This window comes from Phoca vitulina, unplaced genomic scaffold (genome assembly GCF_004348235.1).
Source record: "Phoca vitulina isolate PV1807 unplaced genomic scaffold, GSC_HSeal_1.0 scaffold11, whole genome shotgun sequence".
Lineage (NCBI taxonomy): Eukaryota > Metazoa > Chordata > Mammalia > Carnivora > Phocidae > Phoca > Phoca vitulina.
The window spans coordinates 46,199,044-46,220,696 of record NW_022589714.1 but is presented as its reverse complement, the minus strand read 5'-3'; the positions used below and the strand labels follow the sequence as shown (position 1 = coordinate 46,220,696).

Sequence of the window (21,653 nt, the reverse complement as noted above, 5' to 3'; positions counted from 1 at the left end):
TCACTTCTTAGCATCAGCAATAAAACTAAATGACTTATAGAATATGCTTTGTCGAACTTCCTAAAACTTTGCCTCAGGTTTGAGGCCAGTCCCAGCTAAGTGCCCAAGGCCTCTCTGCCCTTGGTTTCACCCCCTCTCCAGTCCTACCCCCCAGTGATCACCATGTTCAACACAGCAATACAGTGTCCAGCGAGGGTAATAAGAGTGAGTCTAGATTTTACCACTCTCTCCCCTTTGGCCATGTGTTCCATGCAATGTCCAATGGCTGTGTTTATAGCCCTGTTGGGCATGCATGTAGATAATGGACGTGTGGCAAACTGCCCATCTGAGCCAAGCTGTTCAAACTACTCAGTTTTGTAGAAGGCAGAGCCTCTAACAGCCCACACCTCACCTTTATACAAAAACAAAAAGGAGCCCCTTTCTCAGGACTCTTTACTGCCATCAGGTAGAAAACTGCTATCATAAATCTACAAATCTACAATGTCTAGGAAGTGAATAGCACTTCCTGGGGTATGATATTCTTGAGCAGTGCACACCCATACAACCATCCGTGGCAATCCAGCTTAAAGCCCTTCCCTATTTCCTGAAAACTACCCAGATTGTAGCTATAATAAGAATAGCAACATACATGGACGTGGCACTCTTCACATTCATTTTCTCACCGACTCTTGGCAAACCCCCATGAGATGGGAGAGGTGCAAGTCATCAGCTTCACTTCTCTGGACATGGAATTATAGGACACAGGGTTGGAAGGATTCTGAGAGACCAGTGATACCCAATCCATAGATCTTCTCTGTCTGAGGCCTGCAGATTTCCTGAGAGGTGTCTGTAAATCCATATGGACATTAAGCACTGTTGGCCAACGAATAAATTACTTGTTGCACGTGGATGCACATCTGGTTAAATACATATGGGTATTTTGCTGAGAGATTAACAAAAATTTATTTTAATAAACTAGACTTGGAACGCCTGGATGGCTCAGTTGGTTAGGTGTCTGCCTTCGGCTCAGATCATGATCCTGGGGTCCTGGGATCGAGTCCCACATTGTGCTCTTTGCTCAGCGGGGAGCCTGCTTCTTCCTCTGCTTGTCACTCCCCCTGCTTGTGCCCTCCCTCTCTCTGACAAATAAATAAATAAAATCCTAAAAAACAAAAACAAACTAAGACTCATTTGAAATTGTCATCTAGAAAATGCCAGCCAGCTTTCCACATGATAGTAGGCATAGTTTTAGCCCCTACAGATCAGGAAAATACATGATAGTAAAAAATAAGGGTACATAAGTTGGTACTAGGGTTAACCCCAGAATGTGAAGGCCCTGACCCCTGGTTCAATGCTCAGGACCAGTGCCTGTCAAGGTAGCTCCCCATTTCCTCCCTAGCCCCCAATTTAGAGAAAGAACTACGGGTTGCACAATTCTAGTGGAAGACCAAGGCCTCCCAAGGAATGCCTGGCAGAATCACCTGGATCTCAGGAGCTCTCCCACTCATTCGTCTGGTCATTCATTCCTTCAATGAGGACTTAAGGACTGCCTCCAGCTCAGTGGGGTGTATTTAGCCACTGAGTGGAAGCACCAACCTCCCCCCATTTAAAGAGACTTCAGCATGATGGAGTCAGAAGGGATCTGATGGGTCGTGTACATAGACTTGCCCAGAATCCAAGGTCTGGAGTGGAAGACAAACAAGTCCGGGGTCTTGTAGCAAGTTTGGGGCAGCTCAGCAGGTGGAGCTCTGGTCTCCTAACTCCCGGTGCAGTGCTCTCCTTCCCCCAGCATGGCCTCTGCGTCCAGCTAAGTGGAAGAGGGATTCGTGTATCCCAGTCTCAAGAAGCCCACGATGGCATACGTATGCAGATGGCCATCCATCCTCGTCTTCGTTCATATCTGGGGAGGGTGTCATGAAGCATCCTCAGAGGGTCCTGCCTAAAGCCACCAATTGTTTGAATAGTTCAAGGGAGCTTGAGTTTAAAGCATAGCTTTTAATCTGGACTTTGGATTTCAAGACTTGCGATGTTCTGGAAGGAGAAAAAGAACATAGGTTTTAGCCATAGCCCCAACAGACTTCTAATTAACATATCAACACAGCACACTAGCTGTCCCCTCTGGGTCTGGACTCACGCACTACCTCCTATCTGCAGTGCTCTCTCGGTCCTTTCTCCCCATCTATAGCTTCTCCATCCTCAAAGGTCAAAATCTATGCCTGCCACCCCCTGGAAGGCTTCCAGGACCAATGGCTTCACTGGCCTCAGTTACCACTAATTTGGCATTTTACTGGTACTTAATTTCGTCATCAGGAAACATTCTGTCTTTTCCTATAGCAGAACCATCCACAGGCCCTCACAGCACCTTGCACAGCAGGGCCCAGTGGAGGTTCTCAACACCTATTGGTCAAATGAGTGAGGGAGTGAATGAATGAATGGTTAGTAAAACCAGAAGATGAAGCTAGGGCTACTGAGGATGTCAGAGCTGTTGTTTCTATTAATATCTTTCACAAAGAATTCAGATCACTCCATAAGCTATTACCTAACCCATCCTAGAGGGCAAATTATCCATAATATCCCCATATCTGGGCAAAGATAATGAGGCTGAGGAAAGAGAGGTCGAAGGTCATAAGGAGTTCCCACCAGGAAAACAAGCCAACATAGAGCAGACCATTTGAATGACAAGATAGGAATATTATGAAATCAGACCAGCTTTCTTGAAAGATGCATCACATGACTTTGAAAGGTAATTCCAGGAGAGGCAGGGTGTTTGCATGATGGTGACATCATTGTAATAAAGGCCTAGAGACCATCTGGATATAGAAGTTCTATTTGTCCAATGCCAACAAACAGAATGCTTCCTCCCCTTTTTTTTAAAGATTTTTAAAATTTATTTATTTGAGAGAGAGAGGGCATGAGCAGGGGGAGTAACAGAGGGATAGGCAGACTCCCCACGGAGCAGAGCCTGATGCAGGGCTTGATCCCAGGATCCTGAGATCATGACCTGAGCCAAAGGCAGACACTTAACCGACTGAGCCACCCAGGTGCCCCAACACTGTTTCCTTCCTTTAATGTCACGTCTTCATTCGGTAGCTTCTGCAGTAAAGATCTGGGTCAAAATGTCTGTAGGCAAGTTACCTTAAGTGATTTTGAAAAAGGCGGGGAACACTGCTTATCAGAGTCCACCAGACAACATGAAAACTCAGACTTTAAAAAAATCAGTGAGAAGTATTATTTCTAAAGGGACCATCTCAGAGCCTTAGGGGCAGGGGCAGTTATTAGGAAAAGCATGAAACCGATCAGAAGAGTGAGATCGATGGCAAGGAGAAGCTATTCTTAATCAATCAACCAAGACAAGGTCAGTGAAGGACCACCCCCCTTGGAAGCCTTCCAGAACCAATGGCCCATGGATCCTCATCTACCTCAACCATCCCTCACTTGACATGTAATCTTACTTTGCTTCGTCGTTTAAATTTTATGATGGTCTTGAATTTGGGAAGCCAACCAGCACAACCCATGAAACAACAAGAGGGCAAGCTAGGGTAGCACCCCGTCCAGTATTCCATACCGAAATCATAAAGTATGGAAATGCACATACAATCAGGGACCAGAGCCAAATAAAGCAGATGCTAAGGATCAAGTAAAGCCAGTGAGGGCTTTGGAAAAGAGAATGGTCACGTGGGTGTAGAATCATCTCATGGGGCCTCAGCAAGGAGATGGCATGTGAGCTAGCCCCCCAAAAGCCAAGAACTCAGCAGGGGAGGGGAGAGGCCAGTAAGGGCGATCCTGCTGGGATCTTGAGCCTCTTGTCACGTGTTCTCACCTGCTGGGCCACCCGGCACAGGAAGTGGGTATAGCTGTGCTGGCTATGGCCAGAGCACAGGCCCATGAGGCTGAGGACGGCGTGGCTATTGTTGCCGGCAAATTTGTTAGACGAGCCAAAGGCAAAGTGGTAGGGTCCCTTGGTGAGGTCCCTGTCCGGCTCTGCAGGGTGGGCCTTCCGGCTCTGCAGGGTGGCTGCCAACTTCCTGAGGGAGGAGTCGGAGAGCTTGTGTAAAAACCTCTTAAAGCTGGGGTGTCGCCTGATCTGGAAGTAGAGACGGAGGCAGACCATCAGTGATGGTGGCAGGTAGCCCCCTCCCACCAGCTGATCCCCCGCCCCCCGTCCAGCTCCATGCACCCAGGCTGGGCGCCTCCTTGTCCCTGGGATGAGCTCCCTTGTTAAATGCCTCCACTCCCTCCAGCCTCTCAGAATCTGTTCTGCGAGGTTCAACTCCAAGCAGCAGAACAACGTGGGGGGTGGTGGACGGAAAGCAGGTCTTTGTCCAAGGGATGCTCAAATAGCATTTACTAGCCATGTGACTTCTCCGAGCCTCAGTTTAGTCATGGGTAAAATGGCAGTAATAATGCCCCGCACCCACATGCAGAGTTGTTGCGGGGAGGGGATTAAGTGAGATCCTTTATGTAAAATATTCCGTGCGGAGTAGATGTTGGATGAATTTTAGTTCCCACTCTAAGTCACCTCTTCTTCATACCTAAATGTCCTAGGTTGCGTTCCCCCAGAGACTAGGGCTCAGGTGCAGGTAGTTTAGGTGGTAAGAGATGCTACGAAACACCGATGGGGGAATGGAGCTCTGGGACAAGGATGGGAAGGCAGTCCACACACACTAGCTACTGAGCCTGGTCCTCACTGGCCACTCCAGGAGCTGGTGTAGAGCACACTCTCCAGAGTTATCCCTGCAAGGGGCAAGGGAGCTGAGGTATGTATACACCAGGTCCCAGGAGCCATGGGTCGAGGGCTGCTCCTCAGGAGGTGGGGGGTGATCATTCTGGCCTACCATGTGGGTGGTAAAATAGTTCCAGAGGCCAGTCCTCAGGCAAAAGAATGCGGGTGCTGGCAGTGGGGAGCTGGGCCAGTGAGCACCGTGGTGGTAAAGCGAGGCACTCACAGTGCCCGCTATGCTCATGACCCATCTATGACCTGTGCTCATATCTGACACCTCATAGGTGATCTGTGTTTGTCTCTCCAAGTAGACTGTGAGGTTTTCAAAGAGGCAACTTTCTGTTATAGGCTCTCTAGCAGGAGGGGAAAATCTAAAAGCTTGAGAGAATTGGAGACCATATTGATGCTGAAATGTGTGCCAAGACAGAGTGAAAAAGAAGCTAGCACAGGACAAGATCAGGGGGTACTGGTGGACCGGACTTGGGGTAGGAGGCTTCCAGGGAGGTCAGACATGAGCTGAACTTCAAGGGGGATTTGGATTGGGGGAAGTCCTGGCCGGCAGGGTGAGCTGCATGGGCATGATACTATTTTAAGCAAACATTTATCTCATCTCCTATGTGACTGGCATTTTCTATATGTACATTAAGCTTTGTCAAGTAGATATATACCCCCATTTTGCAAAAGAGAAAACCGAGGCTCAGAGAGATTAAGGGACGATGTGCCCAAGGTCACCTGGATGCAGAGATGGGGATTGAACCCAGGCCTCAGTTGTGAGGTGATGAGGCCCCCAGGGCCAGCCTTGGGGGGACTGAGCAGTCCTTACCTGCTCCCCCAACTGGTCATCCACTTCTTGGAGAAGATCCACCAGCCCCTGAATGATCAGCTCCTCTAAAGAAAATAAAGAAAGATTCAGGGACTGTTGACAAGTTCTATAACAACACATCCTCCCATTACAGACGATACGTTGTCTCTACAACACAGTACATGGATTAGCTCTGAAGGGCGAAGAAAGATTCCCCGAAACTAGGGCTGAAGCATGAAAGCTTTATTTTGAGTTTGCTTTATAGAAATTGAAAGGATGTTGGCCAGTCAAGCCTCACCTCAGCTCCATTTAACAGATGGGGAAACTGAGACCTCCCAATGTCCCCTATCCAGGTTACAGAGTAGCATGGCCAGGCATGGAAGTTGGGACCAGGAGCAGCTAATCAGAAAGCAGGGAGAGGAAAGACCACAGCCCCAGATGCAACAAGAATGCACAGCCAGGGCTGTAAGCGGCCACATACACATGGCTGCTCATACCAAGACCTAATTGCAAATATTCTGGGTGTTTGTGGTCCTTTTTTTATAAACTGTTGGCAGCTTGAAATCAGCCATGGTGGGAACACTTACACCATAGAAATCTGCAAATGCTACGTATCAGGGCTCCCCCACCAGGCCCACCCTCAGCCTCTTTGCCAGAACACCACCGGTTATGAGACCCAGGGCAAGCGGGGAGTTTTATATGAAACATTCAAGCAAACCAATGCGGTGAGGTGGGGTGAAGTGACATCCCACGGAATAGACAGGTGTTCTCTAGCGGAAGAGAACTCTCCACCTGCAACTCTGCCCCAGGAGCCCCAGTTGAAAGGCCAACCCTGCCTCCTCCCCGCCCTGCTAGAGTCTCCTGGGGTATTGATCACCAGCCTTCCCAGATCCTACTCGAATTCACCCTACGAGATCCACGCAAATAGAAGCCCCACGGCAGCCGCCCCAGGAGAGGGCAGCCCAGGAGAGGGCAGGGCGGTACTGACTAGATTCGAACACTTCATCCGGCTGCAGTCCCTCCTCTGGCTTGTGGCCCCTGGTCTTGGGGGGCGCTTCTGAGGATCCAACAGGTGTCCCTTCTGCAGGCGAGGACTCCTGGAACTCAGCATCGTCCAGATCTGAGGGCAGAAAGGAGGTGGTGTGAGTGTGTTTTGCTCCTGTCTCAAATCCACAGGCACATTACGGGGGGTCCAGGTTCTGACAAGAAGCTGTCCAAAGGCGCTGGCGCCAGAGGGGTCCTGGTTTCCCAGGCTCCTCAGCGAGCCCCCCGACCTCCAGGGCCCGCCTCAAAGGAGCTCACAGTGCCTTCTTTAGCCCCTCCAGAAACCTCATTCTTCCCTTCCGCCAGCAACCCCCTCTGCCTCCTCACAGTCTGGGAGGAAAGAGAGCAGGCCCACCAACAGATCCCACCCGATGAGCCCACTTCCCCTTTGCTCTGTGAGGCTTTGCTGAGTCACTTCGCCTGTGTGAACCTCACTTTCTCCATCTGCCAAATGGGAATAACAAGACCGACTTCACAGGTTGCAAGGGGGCTGAATGAGATAACACGTGTGAGGGGGGCACGTAGGAGGCACTCCGTCAATGTCAAGGGAATCACGGTGCACCTCACACGGCAGAGTAGTGAAAAAGCAGAGGCCCAGGCCATATCCTACTTCATCCAACCCGGGTCTCTGTGCTTTTCTATTAGCTTTCGGGTGAGTCTGATGCCCTTCGCTGATAAACCCATGCACGGCTCTCAAACTGCATTTTTAAAGTGTTTGTGCGTTTATGTATGGGGGGGGGAGGGCTTGCGTTGTGGGTGGTGGGTCCAGCTGGCGCCCGGCACCCACCGCTCTCCACAGCCCTCCCACACCTCCCCACCCCTCTCAGAGCAGAGAGCCAAAGTCAAGCCTGAGGCTGAGGCCACACAGCTGGCCAAGCCTCCCTGGGGGAAGCCTGGGGCCAGAGGCAGCCTCTGTGACCATGGCAACGCTGGGCCTGCTCACCGAGGCTGCTGGAGGTGGAGGGCTGATGGCCCCCCATGCACAGGGGCAGGAAGCTGGGCCTCTTGTGTGGCCGGGACTCCGGGCTGGCGGCACCTGCAGCCCCCGCTCTCTTTGGTTCCTTGGAGCCGCGTTTCTTATGAGAATAGGCTTTTCTGAAGCTGGACTTTTTCTCATGGGATTTCCTTCTGCAGGATGGGGACAGGTTTTCTACAGCCACCTCCGGTTCCTGGACTTGAAGCTGTGTGGGGGAGAGGAGAGAAACTGAGTCAGGGCCCCCAACCGTGAGGACATTGCAAGCAAGCTGGGGAAAGAGACCAGCACCCCCTGAAACAAACGGAGACCCCGCTGTGGACCAGAGGGCACGGCCTGGCCAGAACAAGCGTGGCCTGCAGCCACGGGGTTGGGGAGGCTTCGGGAAGGACCTGGAGCCTGGCTCTGGAAAGATGGAGCATTGGGGGAGGGGCAGGGAAGTTCTTAGGCCAGGCAGGGGTGGGGGTGTCCATAGCGAGGGTCAGGATCTATGTGGGGAATGTCGGCCTCACCTTCTCTCCCCACTGCTCCTCCGCATCCTGGAGTAGGGCAATGATCTTCTGGATGAATTCTTCTGAAAGAGAACAAAAGGGTGGCTTGCACTTGAGTGTGGAGAAAAGCTTTTCTACAGTCAGTCCTCACTTCCTAAGGCCCAAGCGGCTCCCTGGGTGAATCTGCCAGGTCTCCGGGCTGCTGACCGGCTTGCCCTTGTCGGTCGTCCCAGGCCTGGCCATGGGGACGAGGGGCATTGCTCAGAAGTGGCCTGAGGGCAGAGCTGCTTCCCTGAGAATATAGCCACCTCTTCGTTGGTCAGGCAGCGCCCACATGGGCCACGTTAAGTGTGAGGAAAATAACGTAGGCACCTGCCTCCAGGAGAAGGGGTCTCGAGGCCTTCCGGAAGGGCCTGGTCCCCACAAGTCCCCTGGCCCAGCACCTTCCTCGTCTTCCACTTACAACAGTGGCCCTTCTCAATTCCCCTTCGAGGCACAGTTTCTGTGAGAAGCCAACAAGGCAGGATGGGGGATGTGGGCGAAGTGGATCCAGATCTGGATCTGGAAGGATCTCCAGACACGCAGAACTGACAGTGATTCTATGGTTCCCGCCTCGCCTCTGCCAATGGTAAGGGAATAATAGTAACAGTGCCGGCAACCACCGTCTGCTGAACTTCACCCTTAGGGCCCCTACCCTCCTGCCTACCCTCCGGACTTCTCCTGAGGCCTTGTTCTCAAGCTGGACTCCGGAACCACCACAATAATAACAATAAAGGGCAGCTAACATTTAGTAGCTCTAAATAGCTTATTCACTGTGCTGAGTGCTCTGGACCCCGCCTGCTGAGCTCAGAGGAAGTCAAGGCCAGGTCACTGCCTCTCTGCACGGGGAGGGGTCAGGCCAGATGATTTCCAAGGGGCCTCTAAGAAAACGAGGGGGTACTAACGGAATTCCAAGGCTCTGTTCATCTGCAAGTCCTCTTCGGGTCCCTGGCTTCCTGCTTGGGCGGCAAGCTCGAAGGAACTTGGAGCCCCGCTGTCTGCAGACAGGGCCTCTTGGACATGGGGTTCCTCCGAACCTGAGAAGTGAGAAGAAATGGTGGGTGTGTTTCATTTGGGTGAGGGTGTTAACTAATGCACAGAAGTTAGCAGAGGTTCCAAGGTTCACTCCATGGCTAGAGTGTGCAAAGGTCTTGCTGGGGCAGAGGTGGGTCAGGGTCAAGGCTCTGATGTACTGGCCCAGACCTAGCTCCCTTATCCCTTTGCACTTCCTTACAACAGGTTTCCTGGGCTTTGCCCTCCTCTCCTCCCTCCCCTCGTAACCCCATCCTCCTCCAGCATCTCAGCCTGGAGAGTAAAGGCCTGATTCCATAGCATGAATTAAAGCAGCAGGGCCAGAATCTCCCTGCATGAGGATATCTCCCCTTGTGGCCTGAAATTCCACCACTGTGGCTCTATATTTGGTGTGAAGCATTGCCCCTTCTTTTTAAAATGTAAATTCCCCTGGCCAGACCAAGTGGCTGGGCTAGGCCATTCCTCCCTTCCACCCAGGGTGATCCTTTCTCTCTAGCTCTGGTTCCATCACTGGGGGCCATGTGACCTTGAACACATTGTTTTACCTCCCTAAACCTCAGTTCCCTCATCTGTAAAATGGGGATAACAATATGGCCACAAAAGCTGATCGAGTATAGATACACAGTACGGAAGTGTCTTATTTTACAGGTGAGAGATGGGGAATGATGTAGAAAGTCCAGCTCAGAGCCCAGGTGTCCTGCCTCCCAGGTTGTAGCTCCTTCCTACACATGCTACCCCCTGCCAGGGTAGAGAGGCTGGAGCTGTGGAGAGATGAGGATGGCGAGGGGATTCCTCAACACAGTTTCCACTGCGGGCTTACCCGATTGCCTGCCTAGACAGTGAGGTTTCATTTGTGGAGGTGACCTGCTGGCATCCCTTTCTCCTCCCCACTGCCCTCCCCACACTGCTCAGGGCAGAGCGAAAGTCAGAACTGGGATGGCAGCCCTTAAAATGGCCAATTCCAACCCTGGAGAAGGTTCCAGAGCTGGAGGTAGCTGCAGTGTTGCTATGGAAACTCTGAGCCTGCTCACCAGTGCTGCTGGAGGCGGAGGGCTGATGGCCCCCCACACACAGGGGCAGAAAGTTGGGCCTCCTGAGTGGCCAGGACTCCGGGCTAGAAACATCTGCAGACCCCACTCTCTTAGGCTCCTCGGAGCTGTGTTTCTTATGAGAAAAGGCTCTCTTGAGGCTAGACTTCTTCTCTTGGGATTTCTTCCTGACGGCTGGCACTGGGTTCTGTGGAACCACCTCTGGCCGAGGAGCTTGAAGATGCTGTGGGAGAGATGAGAGAAATTGAGTCAGGCCCTGACCTTGAGGAGAGGGAAAAGCTCCCCGAGAAGCAACTGAAGAGCAACCAAGTGCTTCAAGGTGGCCCTAGGTGAGGGAGGTGACAGAGCCCAGAGCCAGGGAACACGGAAGCCTGGAAGGGCAGATGGGGTTTGAGCATGGAAGGGGAGGAGGAGGAGGGGGAGGAGGGGGGACGAGGGGGATGGAAAGGAAACAGCAAGCCTCTGGGGGTCAACACAGACCAATTGCTCCTTACCTCCTCCTCCCACTGGTCTCCCACTCTTTGGAGAAATTCCACTATCATGCTGATGATGGTCTCCTCTGGAAGAAAGTGAAATGCACCCATTTAGTCTTTCTCCATGTACAGAGCCCTCTTTCTAATGACTGTCTTGGACTTCTGAGATCAACTTAGTCCTTCTGTATTAAGTGAGCGTGCTCTTAAAACAGCTCCTCAGGCCACAGAAGTGGGGAAAAGCACCATGTTCCAGGAGCTGTCCTTCTGAGAGAGACTCGGGAGATCCAAAGGAAAAGGGGAGTTGGCCAAAGCATGAACTTTTATGCAGGCCATCTCAGGTCAGTCCTTCAAGAGTTCAACCTGTACCCCACTATTTCCTTTGACCTTTACAGATTTGTAAATATCTGCTTTGGGTTCAGCAAGCTGTGTGACCTTGAGTACATCTCTTAACTTCTCTGGGCCTTCATCTCTTTCCCTTTGAAGGGTGAATCATAATCCCAGTCCTGCTTCCCTCAGATGGCTATCAGGCCACCAAGGAACTGTGCTTGGAAATACTGTGGGAGCTTAATGCTGATCTTCCCACCTGCAAAATTCCAGTGGGGAAAATGGTGGAGACCCAGCCTAACTAAGGCGGAAGACGGAGGGACCCCAGCAGGCATGACACAGATGGCCTGCCATGTCGATGCCTCCACCAAGTCTTTACGGAGAAACCACAAACAACATAAATGGTTTTCTCTGATACCCCATCGACTGATCCAAAGACAATGCGCCCAGAGTAGCCTCTGCTAACCGCCAACTGACCGGATTATACGAAAGAAGGTGCAAACAAGACTTCCTGGTCCCGGGCTGCCTGCAGATTTTGTCACCCCCCATTTCCCTCCCTCACTCCTCTTTCATTTATAAATCCTGTTTGGCCTTTTTTCCTTGACTCAGTCTACCAGCTGATTTCCTCTGGTGTGAAAAAACAATTAGCACGTAAAATACACAGCCTGCAGACTAGCCAACTAAATGCCTTTTAGTTATTCTTCAACAGATGCATAGATGTTTTATTATCTTTTAAAATATGCCCATTCTTTATAGGGAATTAGATTAATAGAGCATCACATAGATTTTATTCGGGACAATGACAGTATTGCGGTTGTGCGGGAGACTGTACTCGTTTCTGGGAGATGTGTGCTTTAGTATTTCAGGATGAAGGACCATTTTACTGAAAATGGCTCAGCAACAAAATTATACACACACACACACACACACATACACACACATACACACATACACACACATACACATATGAGGCAAATATTGGCCTCCATCAACAATTGGGAGTATATGAGTGTACAAAGAACTCTTCCACTCTTTCATATATTTAAAAACATATATAAATTCTATATTCCTCTATTCCATCTTCCTTCTATAAATTTAAAAAGACTAAAAAAAAAAGTCCCACGCTCATTAACACATAAGGCAGGAGCATTTGCCTGTGGCTTTTCTAATTCCTGAGACTCCCTTCTGTGAGACTCTAAAATAAGTAAATGTGACCAGAAGCACCAGAAGGAGCAAGATTAGTACAGGCATTTTTGAGAGGGACCATCCAAGGTCTAAGCAGTCATCCAGCTGCAGGGAAAGAGGCTGCTAAGTAGATTCTGACTCACTGTCAAGGGTTTTGAGCTTCTCTTCCAGCAAGTGACCTGTGCCTTGAGAAGAAATCTCCGACGCTCCAGGACCCTGGTCCTCAATGAACAAGGACTGGTGGAGATCCGAACCTTCCCCACCTGGAAGGAAGATGAAAGTAAGTGTGTGTGGGGTGGGGTGAGGGGGTGTCCATGACATTCTTCTGACTTCGTCCATGAGCACAGTAAAACAACCCAGAACTCACAGCAGGACGGGCCCTGTAGCTCTAGGCTTAACCAAAAAGCGGCAACTTGCCAAGGTTTCCATTCGAAAACAGGCTGCTTCAACCCAGGCATCCTTATCCTCATTAAAAACATGGTGAGTTTGAGGGCGCCTGGGTGGTGCAGTCGGATGAGCGTCTGACTCTTGATTTCAGCTCAGGTCATGATCTCTGGGTCCAGGGATGGAGCTCCCTATCGGCCTCCGCGCTCAGTGGGGAGTCTGCTTGAGATTCTCTCTCTCACTATTCCCACCCCCTCATGTGGGCTCTCTAAATAAATAAGTAAATAAAATCTTAAAAAAAAAACAAACCCATGGTGGGTTTTGAGTGCTACAGGGCAAAGCTCTGTCTCCCTCCAGGTGCCTACAAGGGCGCTCACCTCCGGGACCTAAGAGTCAGAAAAGAAAGGCACCTCGGGGACCAGCTTCCTTATTTTACAAATGAAGAACCAGAGGTCCTGGAGAGGGGCAGCAACTTGTAAGTTTATTCCCGATACAGCTGAGCCGAGAACCAGCACGGGGCCCCCCGCCCACAGTCCTCGCCTCTGGATTAATGTCGAGGGGCTGGGCTTCCCTCCTCACCTCCCTCCTCACCTCCCTCCTTGCCTTCCCATTCCCCCAGGGGCTGTGCTCCTTCAACGAGAGTACCTAACTCCAGCTACCATATACGGAGCACTTTCCCTGTGCCAGCTCCAGGCCACGGCTATTCCAGGAGGTAGCAACTGTTGTTACCCCCATTTTATGGATGGAAAAAAAAATTGAGGCTCAGAGAGGAAAGTCGCCAGCCCCGGGTCACACAGCTAAGGGGGGGTGGAAATGGGGTTTGACCGCAGGCTCTCAGCCGCGGTGCCGCTCTGCCTCAAAGAAATTGCACAGTGGAGCCCTGATGGTTGCCCCGCCTTCCACGTCCCTTCTGTTGAGAGGTTTGAGGAGCCGGCTTAGAGTACCCTAGCCCTTGGGGGTGGGGCAGGGAGGTTACCGGGCACGGTCTGCTCACCCCTGGGTGCTGGGCCCAGGTCAGCCTCCTCGGAGCGTGGGGCAACCGCCATCTTGGGCAGCCCTGTCTCTTGGCCTTCGGCCTCCTGATCTTGGGCCCCCTTGGTTTCCTCAGCAACATGTTTCTTGTGACCATGTTTCTTGCGGCTGGCCTTCTTGTCGTGGGCTTTCTTCTTAGGAGCTGTGTCCCCCGGTGCCCCAGGGGATTCTGCGGGCTTGGGGAGGCCCTCCTTCCCCTTTGCCTTCCGGCTGCCCTTTTCTTTGGGCTCCTCAGGGCCTGTCCTCAGAAAGAAGTTCATAAAGGTCTTCAGCCACCCCTGCTGGCCCCGCCTCTGGGCCTTGTCCTTCTTAGTGTCCTGCGGAGGCCTGTGGTCACTGGGGAGAAACTCCCTGGTCTCCTCCAGGCTGAGGGCTATGGCCGTGGTGCCCTGAGCCTCCACAGACTGAGCTGGGCTCTGGGGACATCTGGTCCCCTCGCTGGCCGTCCGGTGCAGCACCCGCCTGTAGGGGGCGGTGAGAATGGGCAGGGAAAGGCATTGGCAGTGCCATGACTCTGAGTCCTTCTTGGGGCCATGTGACCTGTCCAGAGACCTGGCTCTTCTCCCCGACAGAGGCTTCTTCGGTTCCCGCGGATGCTCCATGGCACTATGAACAAAGCAAACAGTTCCCTTACAGGAGACCTACCAGGACGCCTCAGTGGGCTACCGGCGCTGACCCGCCCTCCGAGCCACCCTGCCCATTCGTGTGAGTGACAATCAACCCTCAAAGCTGTCGTCTCGTTTCAATTCCTCAACAGCCCCAGGAGGGAGGGCTATCCTCGTCCCCGTTTTCCAGAGGAGAAAACTAAACCATGGAGGTCATGCCCCAGATGTCACAGCTGGTCGGCAACTCCCCCAGGGTCTCCAGAAGGAGCACAGCCTTGCCAACACCAAGATTTTAGTCCATTGAGACTGACTGACTTCTGACCCCCAGAACTGCAGGGTGATTAATTCATGTTGTTCCCAAACCTCTGAGTTTGTGGATTTTGTTAGAGCAGCGATAGGAAACTAATAGAGCTGGAGCCAGGGGCCAAGTCCTGCCCCTCGGGCACCACTGTCCTCGTCTGAAATACGCCTGCGACCCGCCTGTAAGACTATTGCACAAGACAGCTCAGTAAATGGCAACACTGCTCGTCCATTCGCTTGGGCCAAGGAGTTGAAGCTGTCCCTGGTTCCTTGCTTTCTCTTGCTCCCCACATCTGAGCCATCAGCAAAGACTGTTGGTTCCATAAAGCACGTCCAGACCCCAACCCGTCTCCCCACCTCCTCCACCACCCTCTGGGTTGGTCTAGGCCCCAGTTCTGCTCATCTGGGCTACTGCAATCGCCTCCCATCTGGTCCCCCTGCTCTGCTCTTGTCCTCCTCCTAGCTTCTCCCCTCGGCAGCCACGGGGACTCGCCCTAAGTTAGATCACGTCACTCTCTTGCCTCCAACAGCTCCCCTTGCACTCAGAGTCAAAGTCAAAGTCGTTACAGTAGCCAGCAAGGCCCTGTACAACCTGGTCCCATAACCCCTCTCACCACCTCTCATCACTCACTCCACTCACACAGCCCTGCTCGCTGCCTCAGGGCCTTCACACGGGCTGTTCCCTCTTTCTAGAACATTCTTACGGTCTGTTCCCTCACTTCCTTCATGGCTGTGCTCTAATGTCACCTTCCCAGAGAGGCCCTCCCTGTGCACCTCCCCCCCACCATGAGCACATCCTCTCCCCCTTTACTACATCATGTTACGTGGTATCACACCTCTGTGTGGGTCATTGTTATAGTCTGAGTCTCTCTTCCTTCCCTCTGTTTTGCGAGGTCTTGTATCCTGAGCACCTAGCACTCAATAAGCCCTCATTCAATAAATGAATAAATGTCCAACACAAACATTTAGTAAACTATACAATACGTAAGGTATCTTTGGGTGCGTAGTTAACATAAAGTAAACATATCTGGACCGGTCCCATCTTAGAACAGTGGGGGCCCTTCCTTGATCCATCCAGAAGGAAGCAGCTGCCCATGGAAAAGATGACGGAAGGAATCATCTCCTCCTGGCAGCATTTTAAGCAGGCCAGGCTGTGAGCAACGCACCTAATTTGTGTGTCTTTAATCCGAAACTCCTGTGGCTTCCAATTCTTCCAAAGTTGTTCAGAAACCCTTTGCCCTTTGGTGGAAGTTAAAAGAAAAATAAAATATGGTCTTGAATCCCAAATCTGAGCCCCCAGAGATTCCTATGGAGTTTAGATACAGGGACTGCCTATTCTACTTTGTAATTATAGCCTTATTATGCATTTACTAAGTATTATTTAGTGTATTACATATTCATGAATTACGTATTTACATCATATGTCCCGCGTTTACCAACTAATTCATTACTTTATTTTTTTAAGATTTTATTTATCTTTTAATAAGATAAAGAGAGAGAGAGAGGCAGGCAGAGGGAGAGGGAGAAGCAGACTCCCCACTGAGCAGGGAGCCTGATGCAGGGCTCGATCCCAGGACCCTGGGATCACGACCTGAGCCGAACGAAGGCAGATGCTTAACTGACCGAGCCACTCAGGTGCCCCTAATTCATTACTTTAAAATGTGCTCTATCACATGTCCAGCTTAGAGGGGCAAATAACAATCTATAATTGCAATTCCAGATGTGCGGGGATCCATGTGAATATGAAGGAAATACATAAAGAGAGAGAGGACAGGCATGGGAAAATACAGAGAGATTTGAAGGTGACTATAACATTCAGGATGTCTTCCCTCCTTCAAGCACGGGTCTGGGGGGGAGGGACTGGGAAGGGTGGCCAGGGGCCCCAGGTACCAGCAGCATGGCTGGGCATCCACACGTGGACAATCTTGGAGGAAATGAGAAAAGGGGCTGGGGAGGGAGCAGGCCATTTGGAAGGCTTTATTTGTTGTCTAATGTTCCTTAAAAGGAGCATCTGAGTTACACCAAAGCTTTAGCACTCTGCCTGTACCTTATATGGAAATTAACGAATGCTCTCAAAAGCCTCGAAGCCTGTGGTTTTGCAGCTGAAATGCGGTGTGGGGTGGGATAAGCAGAAGAAATCATAGAAGAAAAGATTTCCTTTCTTCTCATTTATGTCTTTCAGCAACGTTCAGTAAGCATCCACCAAGTACCAGAATTATGCTCGGTGCTAGGGATACAATGAACGAGATGCAGGTTGTACCCTCGGAGAGAATGTTCTGGTCTTCTTCAGATGGGCCCCACAGGAAGCGGTGGTGACGGTAATGGCCTATTCCCCGAGAGCCGCTCTCTCTTTAGCAGCACACGGTCTTCAGATAAATTTAGGTTGAAGGTCTATTTAATTTAAGATCTAAGCAAGCTGAGCCAGAAATATTTACTGAGTGGTGTCAGGCTTCTCTGATTTTTCCATATATTGCTGTGGTCAGGGCCCATTGGGTGGGGTTGGCCGAGAGGCTGTTCGATAACAAAACCACCAAACCAGCAGAACACAACAGAACACCCTGGTTTGGCTCAGCCCCTCTTCTTCCTGCGCTAACTTGGCTCCAGCGGGGGGGGGGGGGGGGGGGGGGGGGGGGGGCGGAAAAGGGGGGGGGGGGGGGGGGGGGGGGGGGGGGGGGGGGGGGGGCAGGGGGGGCTGGAAATCACAGGAAGGGTCGGAGCATCCTTCCCAGCTAATGGGAAAAGAGGTACAGTAATCTGTTTAAAAGCTGTCATTGCTATGGAAACGGTTTCCACCATCGCCGATGGTCGCAGTGTCCTCCTACTGCATTCGAAGGACACGCTGCTACTTCTCATCAGAGCATCGGTACAATTCCACCAGGCAATGGTTCCTTCTTGATGTTTTCTCAAGGAAACTGCCTTGATGTGGCGACCCCCTCCCCAGAACAACAATGCCCTGAGTCTGGAGGGAAGCGAGGAACACAGCCCCAGAAGCTGGCTGGGAGAGGCCTTTCTGAGTGTTTCTCCAGAGAGGAGAGACTCCAGGATCTCCCAAGGTCTCCTCATTCCAAATCCACGGACCCCATCCTCCCTGAAGGGGCTACAGCATTCGATACGGTATTCACATGGTCACCCTGCTTCCTTGCCACTCTTTCCTCCCTGGGCGGCCATGACCCAGCTCAGCCCGGCCTCCTCCCACCTCTCTGACCACCACTTCTCCTCTGTGACGCTCCAAAGATCCTGTCTGCCAATGCTAGCAGAGAGTGGGGAGAGTGTGGCTGGCCCAGGAGGTCAAGCCCAGCCACCCCCTGGAGACACCCTGGAAGAGCCTCCCTTTGGCCAACGTGTCCTCAGACTTTTAATGTCTCTAAGCCCTGATTGTGTTTTCTCTCTCTCTCTCTCTCTCTCACACACACACACACCACACCCCAAATTCTACGTGTGCTGAAGTTAAATCTTTCCAGAATTTCTAATTGTAAAATTCTGCCAGTCTAGAATTCAGCAAAGCAAGACTTTCTTTTTCCTTCCTCCTTTTTCCCATGTTCTGTGCTCTGCCTGGGGGTCCACCCACACTCGGCCTGGTGGGGAATTCCACCCTGTCCTGGATGTACGTCCAGACCAGGAACCCCAAAACAGCAGCAAACCCTTATTGCAGGGAACCCCAGCTGCTCTTGTAAACTCGTTTATGGCCCTGGTAGAAAGCAGACTTCAGAACAAAGTCCCAGCCTGCTCCAAAACCCCCAAGTGAGGTGCAGATCACAGGACTTCTGATAAGACGTGATCCAGGCCAGTGACGTGTTCACAACAACAACAACAACAAGCCACCAGAGAAAGTCCGCGGAGCTGACCTTGAGTGACTAGGGAGCAGCAAGTTTGCCAACTTCTTCTCAGCGTGCTGCCATTTTTGTTTTATTGTGTGAATGAAACCTCATCTCTATACTATTGGATAATTCATTGCTCAGGCTCGGGCACCAGTTCACAGAGAGATTCTGGGGCTCCCCTTCTCCCCCGCCCTGTGCTTCACACAATAGATAGTCAACAAATAGGGGCAGCTCCGAGGGAGCGTGTGCATGGCGCCCACGTGGGGGCTCAGGGTCAACACCCAACAGACACTCATGGCCATTGGCTGAATGTTTGTGCCCCACTCCCCGAAGTTCGCATATTAAATCCTCACCTCACTGTCAGAAGGTGAGGTCTTTGGGAGGTGATTAGGTCGTGAGAGCAGAGCCCTCATGAAAGAGAGGAGCTCCCTCACCCCTTCTACCATGTAAGGGCCACTGGGAAGGTGACCCTCCATAGCGGCCCTCACAAGACACCAAATCAGCTGGCGCCTTGCTCTTGAACTTCCAGCCTCCAGAACTGTGAGAAATAAAGGTCTGTTGTTTAAGCCGCCCAGTCTGGGGGCCACGGCAGCCTGAATGGGCTCACACATTCACGGGTCACAGAAACATACTCTAACACACATAAACCTATGTGGATTCATAACACTGTGTTGATTTTTCTTAAATCAAATGCAAGGGAATGATTGAGTCTACTTGCCCCCACAACACCACCACCACCGCCCCCCTCCCAAGTTAAGAGAACGGACCTGAGCCTGCCTGGTTCCCAGCTGGGTCCACCCTGCCTGGGCAGTTCTCAGCGTTTGCAGAACAAAGAAGCAATACACAGATAAGCGCAAATTCAACCAGTCACCGGTACGCTGCCACAGAGCGTCCAGAATGCCCTTTGAATCGGCCCACATTCAAAGCCACGGCCCCATGACTCCAACAGGCTGGTGGTGGGAAACGGAGTCTCTGAACAGTTGAGAGACTTGCCTGGGCACCCACAGCCGGGAAGCATAGTGAGTTGGGGCTTGACTCTCCCTCCCTGAATTCTAAATCCTTCCTTCTCTCTCCTACACCAAGTGGCCTTCCATAAATGTAAACACACACACACACACACACACACACACACACACACACACACGTGTGCTTGGTATAGATGCCTGTGCCCCAGAGGCAAAGACTGTAAACACCAGGAGGGGCTCACAGACCCCTGAACTAGAGCCAATCAGGAGGCTGGAGGGGCAAGGGCTGCACCCTGAGGTCACGCTTGCTTCTCACTGGCATAGGTGGCCCCAGGGACACTCCAAACTCTTGGCATGGGAGCTGTGTCCATCCAAGTTCAAAGCCTTCAACCTGGGCTCCCACAGTGATGTAGGTCCCCTCCGAAGCTCACACCCCCCCCACATGCAGTGTAGTGAGGGGCCTCCTTGGGGAAGACCCTCTAGCCCCACTGGCCAGACTCAAGTGGAGGGCGAGGCTGTCATCTTTTCTTTCAACACTAGACCCATCCTCTTCCTGTGCCCACCTCTCAGGTGTTAGATGGTGACAATTCAAGGTGTTTCTTCTCCTTTCTGGGGTTCTTCATAGGTTCCAGGAGCCAGAAGGGACCTGAGAAGGATCTAGCCCTACCTCTTGTATAGGACTCCTTTAGGCCACATTCCTGGCAGGGAGACTTGCAACCCATATTGGAACACTTCCTGCAGTGGGAACTCACCACCCTCCAAGGCAGAGCTTTCCACTGTCAGCCAGCCTGTATTTTGAGGGAAGTCCTCCTTAGACTGAGCTGAAGTCACCAGCGGCAGCCCTTCACACCTGAGGGGAGGCCATGTCGCCCTTTGAGTCTTCTCTGTCCCCATCCATCACCCCGATCACCCCAGTCACCTCAAATCACATGGTTTCTAGACCTGTTCCCCTCCTGGGCACCCTTCCCTGGGTATTCACCTGCTGGTCCTCGTCCACTTCAGAACGTGAGACCTAGGCCTGGACAGGGGCTCCAGCCAGGGCCAAACCCCGGCAGAGCTTGATGGGATCTTTGCATGAAGCCTCCGACCACAGGGCATCTAAGAAGTCACATGGCACCGTTGGGGGTGCCAGCTCTGTGTAAAGGAGTGGACTTTGACTATCTGCCTGTTCCTTATCGTCACCGCCAAACACACTGATGCCTGGTGCCTGTTTTCCAAAAGGCTGGGCCCTGGCATCTCTTGAGGATCTTTCAAAACCCAAAAGAAAGAAGTACCTAATGGTGGAACTTCAGGCACTATGATACAGCAGTGGGGCAGACTTGGGGCAGGGGTAGTGGGGTCATCATTCCTAAAGCTGGAAAACTCCTACGATAACCACCACTCCCCTCGATCCAACACGAGACTGTGCTCTGCTGACGCCCCATCCCGTCCCCACCCCATCGTGTCGTCTATCCAGGACCACAGGCAATGCGATGCTATCATCCCCCCTCAAATCGCTGTCAGAACAGCAGGCCACCAGAGCTCTTCCATAAGATCTCCCTGGCCTTGGACTAACTTTCAAGAACTTTAAACTGATAGAAATTGAATCGAGCCATGGGTAATAACAATACCTCCTATTTATGTCAGGTTTCCCTTTACTATGTACTTTCACATAAAGTCTCTAACCTGACCTCTACAACATTCAATAGGGAAACGAGCAGGAGAGGTGGGTAATGCTGCTCCCATTCTATAGATGAGAAAACTGAGGCCCAAGAAAGGGGACTTCCTCACTCAAGGTTGCTGTGCTAGTAAGTGGCAGGCCTGGGACTTGAACCCAGCGCTCGTAAGTCCAAGTTAGTCCAGAGCTCTTTGCAAGACGCCGTTGGAGATTACTTCACTGAAGTCTGCTCTGCCTTTCTAGAGTTGAAGAAACTGAGGCCTAGGGAAAGCCCAACAAGCTAGAAGCAGAATTGGGGTTCGACTCAGAGTTTGAGTCCTGGGTCTGCCCCTACTTTCAGGACCCCAAGATACCCGCTACTCCAGCCCCCTAAGGAGAGAGTATTGTTCAACTCACCTCAGACCACAGAAGTCCCTGCTGTCGCAGGACACCCTTGGCCAGGACCTCCAGACCAGTGGCTCTGCGTCGGGAACCCCCGCAGTGTCTGGGTACCACTTCCTGTCGGCTGGAAGTTGGACCGAGGGGGTAACCCAGGGAGAAGATGTTGCTATTGCTGCTGCCAGTTTCCAGTGTCTCAGAAGATATTTCGGTCATGATCACGTTTATATCGTAACTCCCAGGAGCTGAGCTCATGGGCGGCCAATCCAGAGAGCCTAAGGTCAACCTTTGCGGGTTCTGGCCTCGCCCCGTCCTATCACAAGGCTGCTTCTTGCTCTTCCAGCGATACGAGGCTTACCTCAGCTACCTGGGGAAAAAAAAAACAGTTTCATTTAACAACTTC

At 51.8% G+C, this 21,653-nt stretch overlaps 1 protein-coding gene across 1 annotated transcript; it reads right to left on the bottom strand.

Annotated features, from left to right (window-relative positions):
- Nucleotides 1–1,974: 1,974 nt before the first annotated feature.
- Nucleotides 1,975–21,389, bottom strand: BNIP5 (BCL2 interacting protein 5). Its single transcript, XM_032410118.1, has 12 exons — nucleotides 21,269–21,389; nucleotides 13,490–14,133; nucleotides 12,255–12,374; nucleotides 10,624–10,688; nucleotides 10,112–10,352; nucleotides 8,954–9,085; nucleotides 8,031–8,092; nucleotides 7,489–7,726; nucleotides 6,490–6,621; nucleotides 5,523–5,587; nucleotides 3,800–4,063; nucleotides 1,975–2,010 (listed from the first exon to the last, which is right to left on the bottom strand). Exons 2-12 carry the CDS (start codon nucleotides 14,127–14,129, stop codon nucleotides 1,975–1,977), a joined length of 1,995 nt encoding a protein of 664 aa, XP_032266009.1. The 5' UTR covers nucleotides 14,130–14,133; nucleotides 21,269–21,389.
- Between the last annotated feature and the right edge of the window lie 264 nt (nucleotides 21,390–21,653).

Bases quoted from the DNA above. Each gene is read 5' to 3' on its own strand.
- BNIP5 (XM_032410118.1), bottom strand. From the start codon at position 14,129: ATGGAGCATCCGCGGGAACCGAAGAAGCCTCTGTCGGGGAGAAGAGCC. The intron at 7,727-8,030 runs GTGAGGCCGACA...TCCCCCACACAG, and splicing joins AGGAGCAGTGGGGAGAGAAG to CTTCAAGTCCAGGAACCGGA. The intron at 2,011-3,799 runs GTGAGAACACGT...TTCTCCTTCCAG, and splicing joins TGTGCCGGGTGGCCCAGCAG to AACATCGCAAGTCTTGAAAT.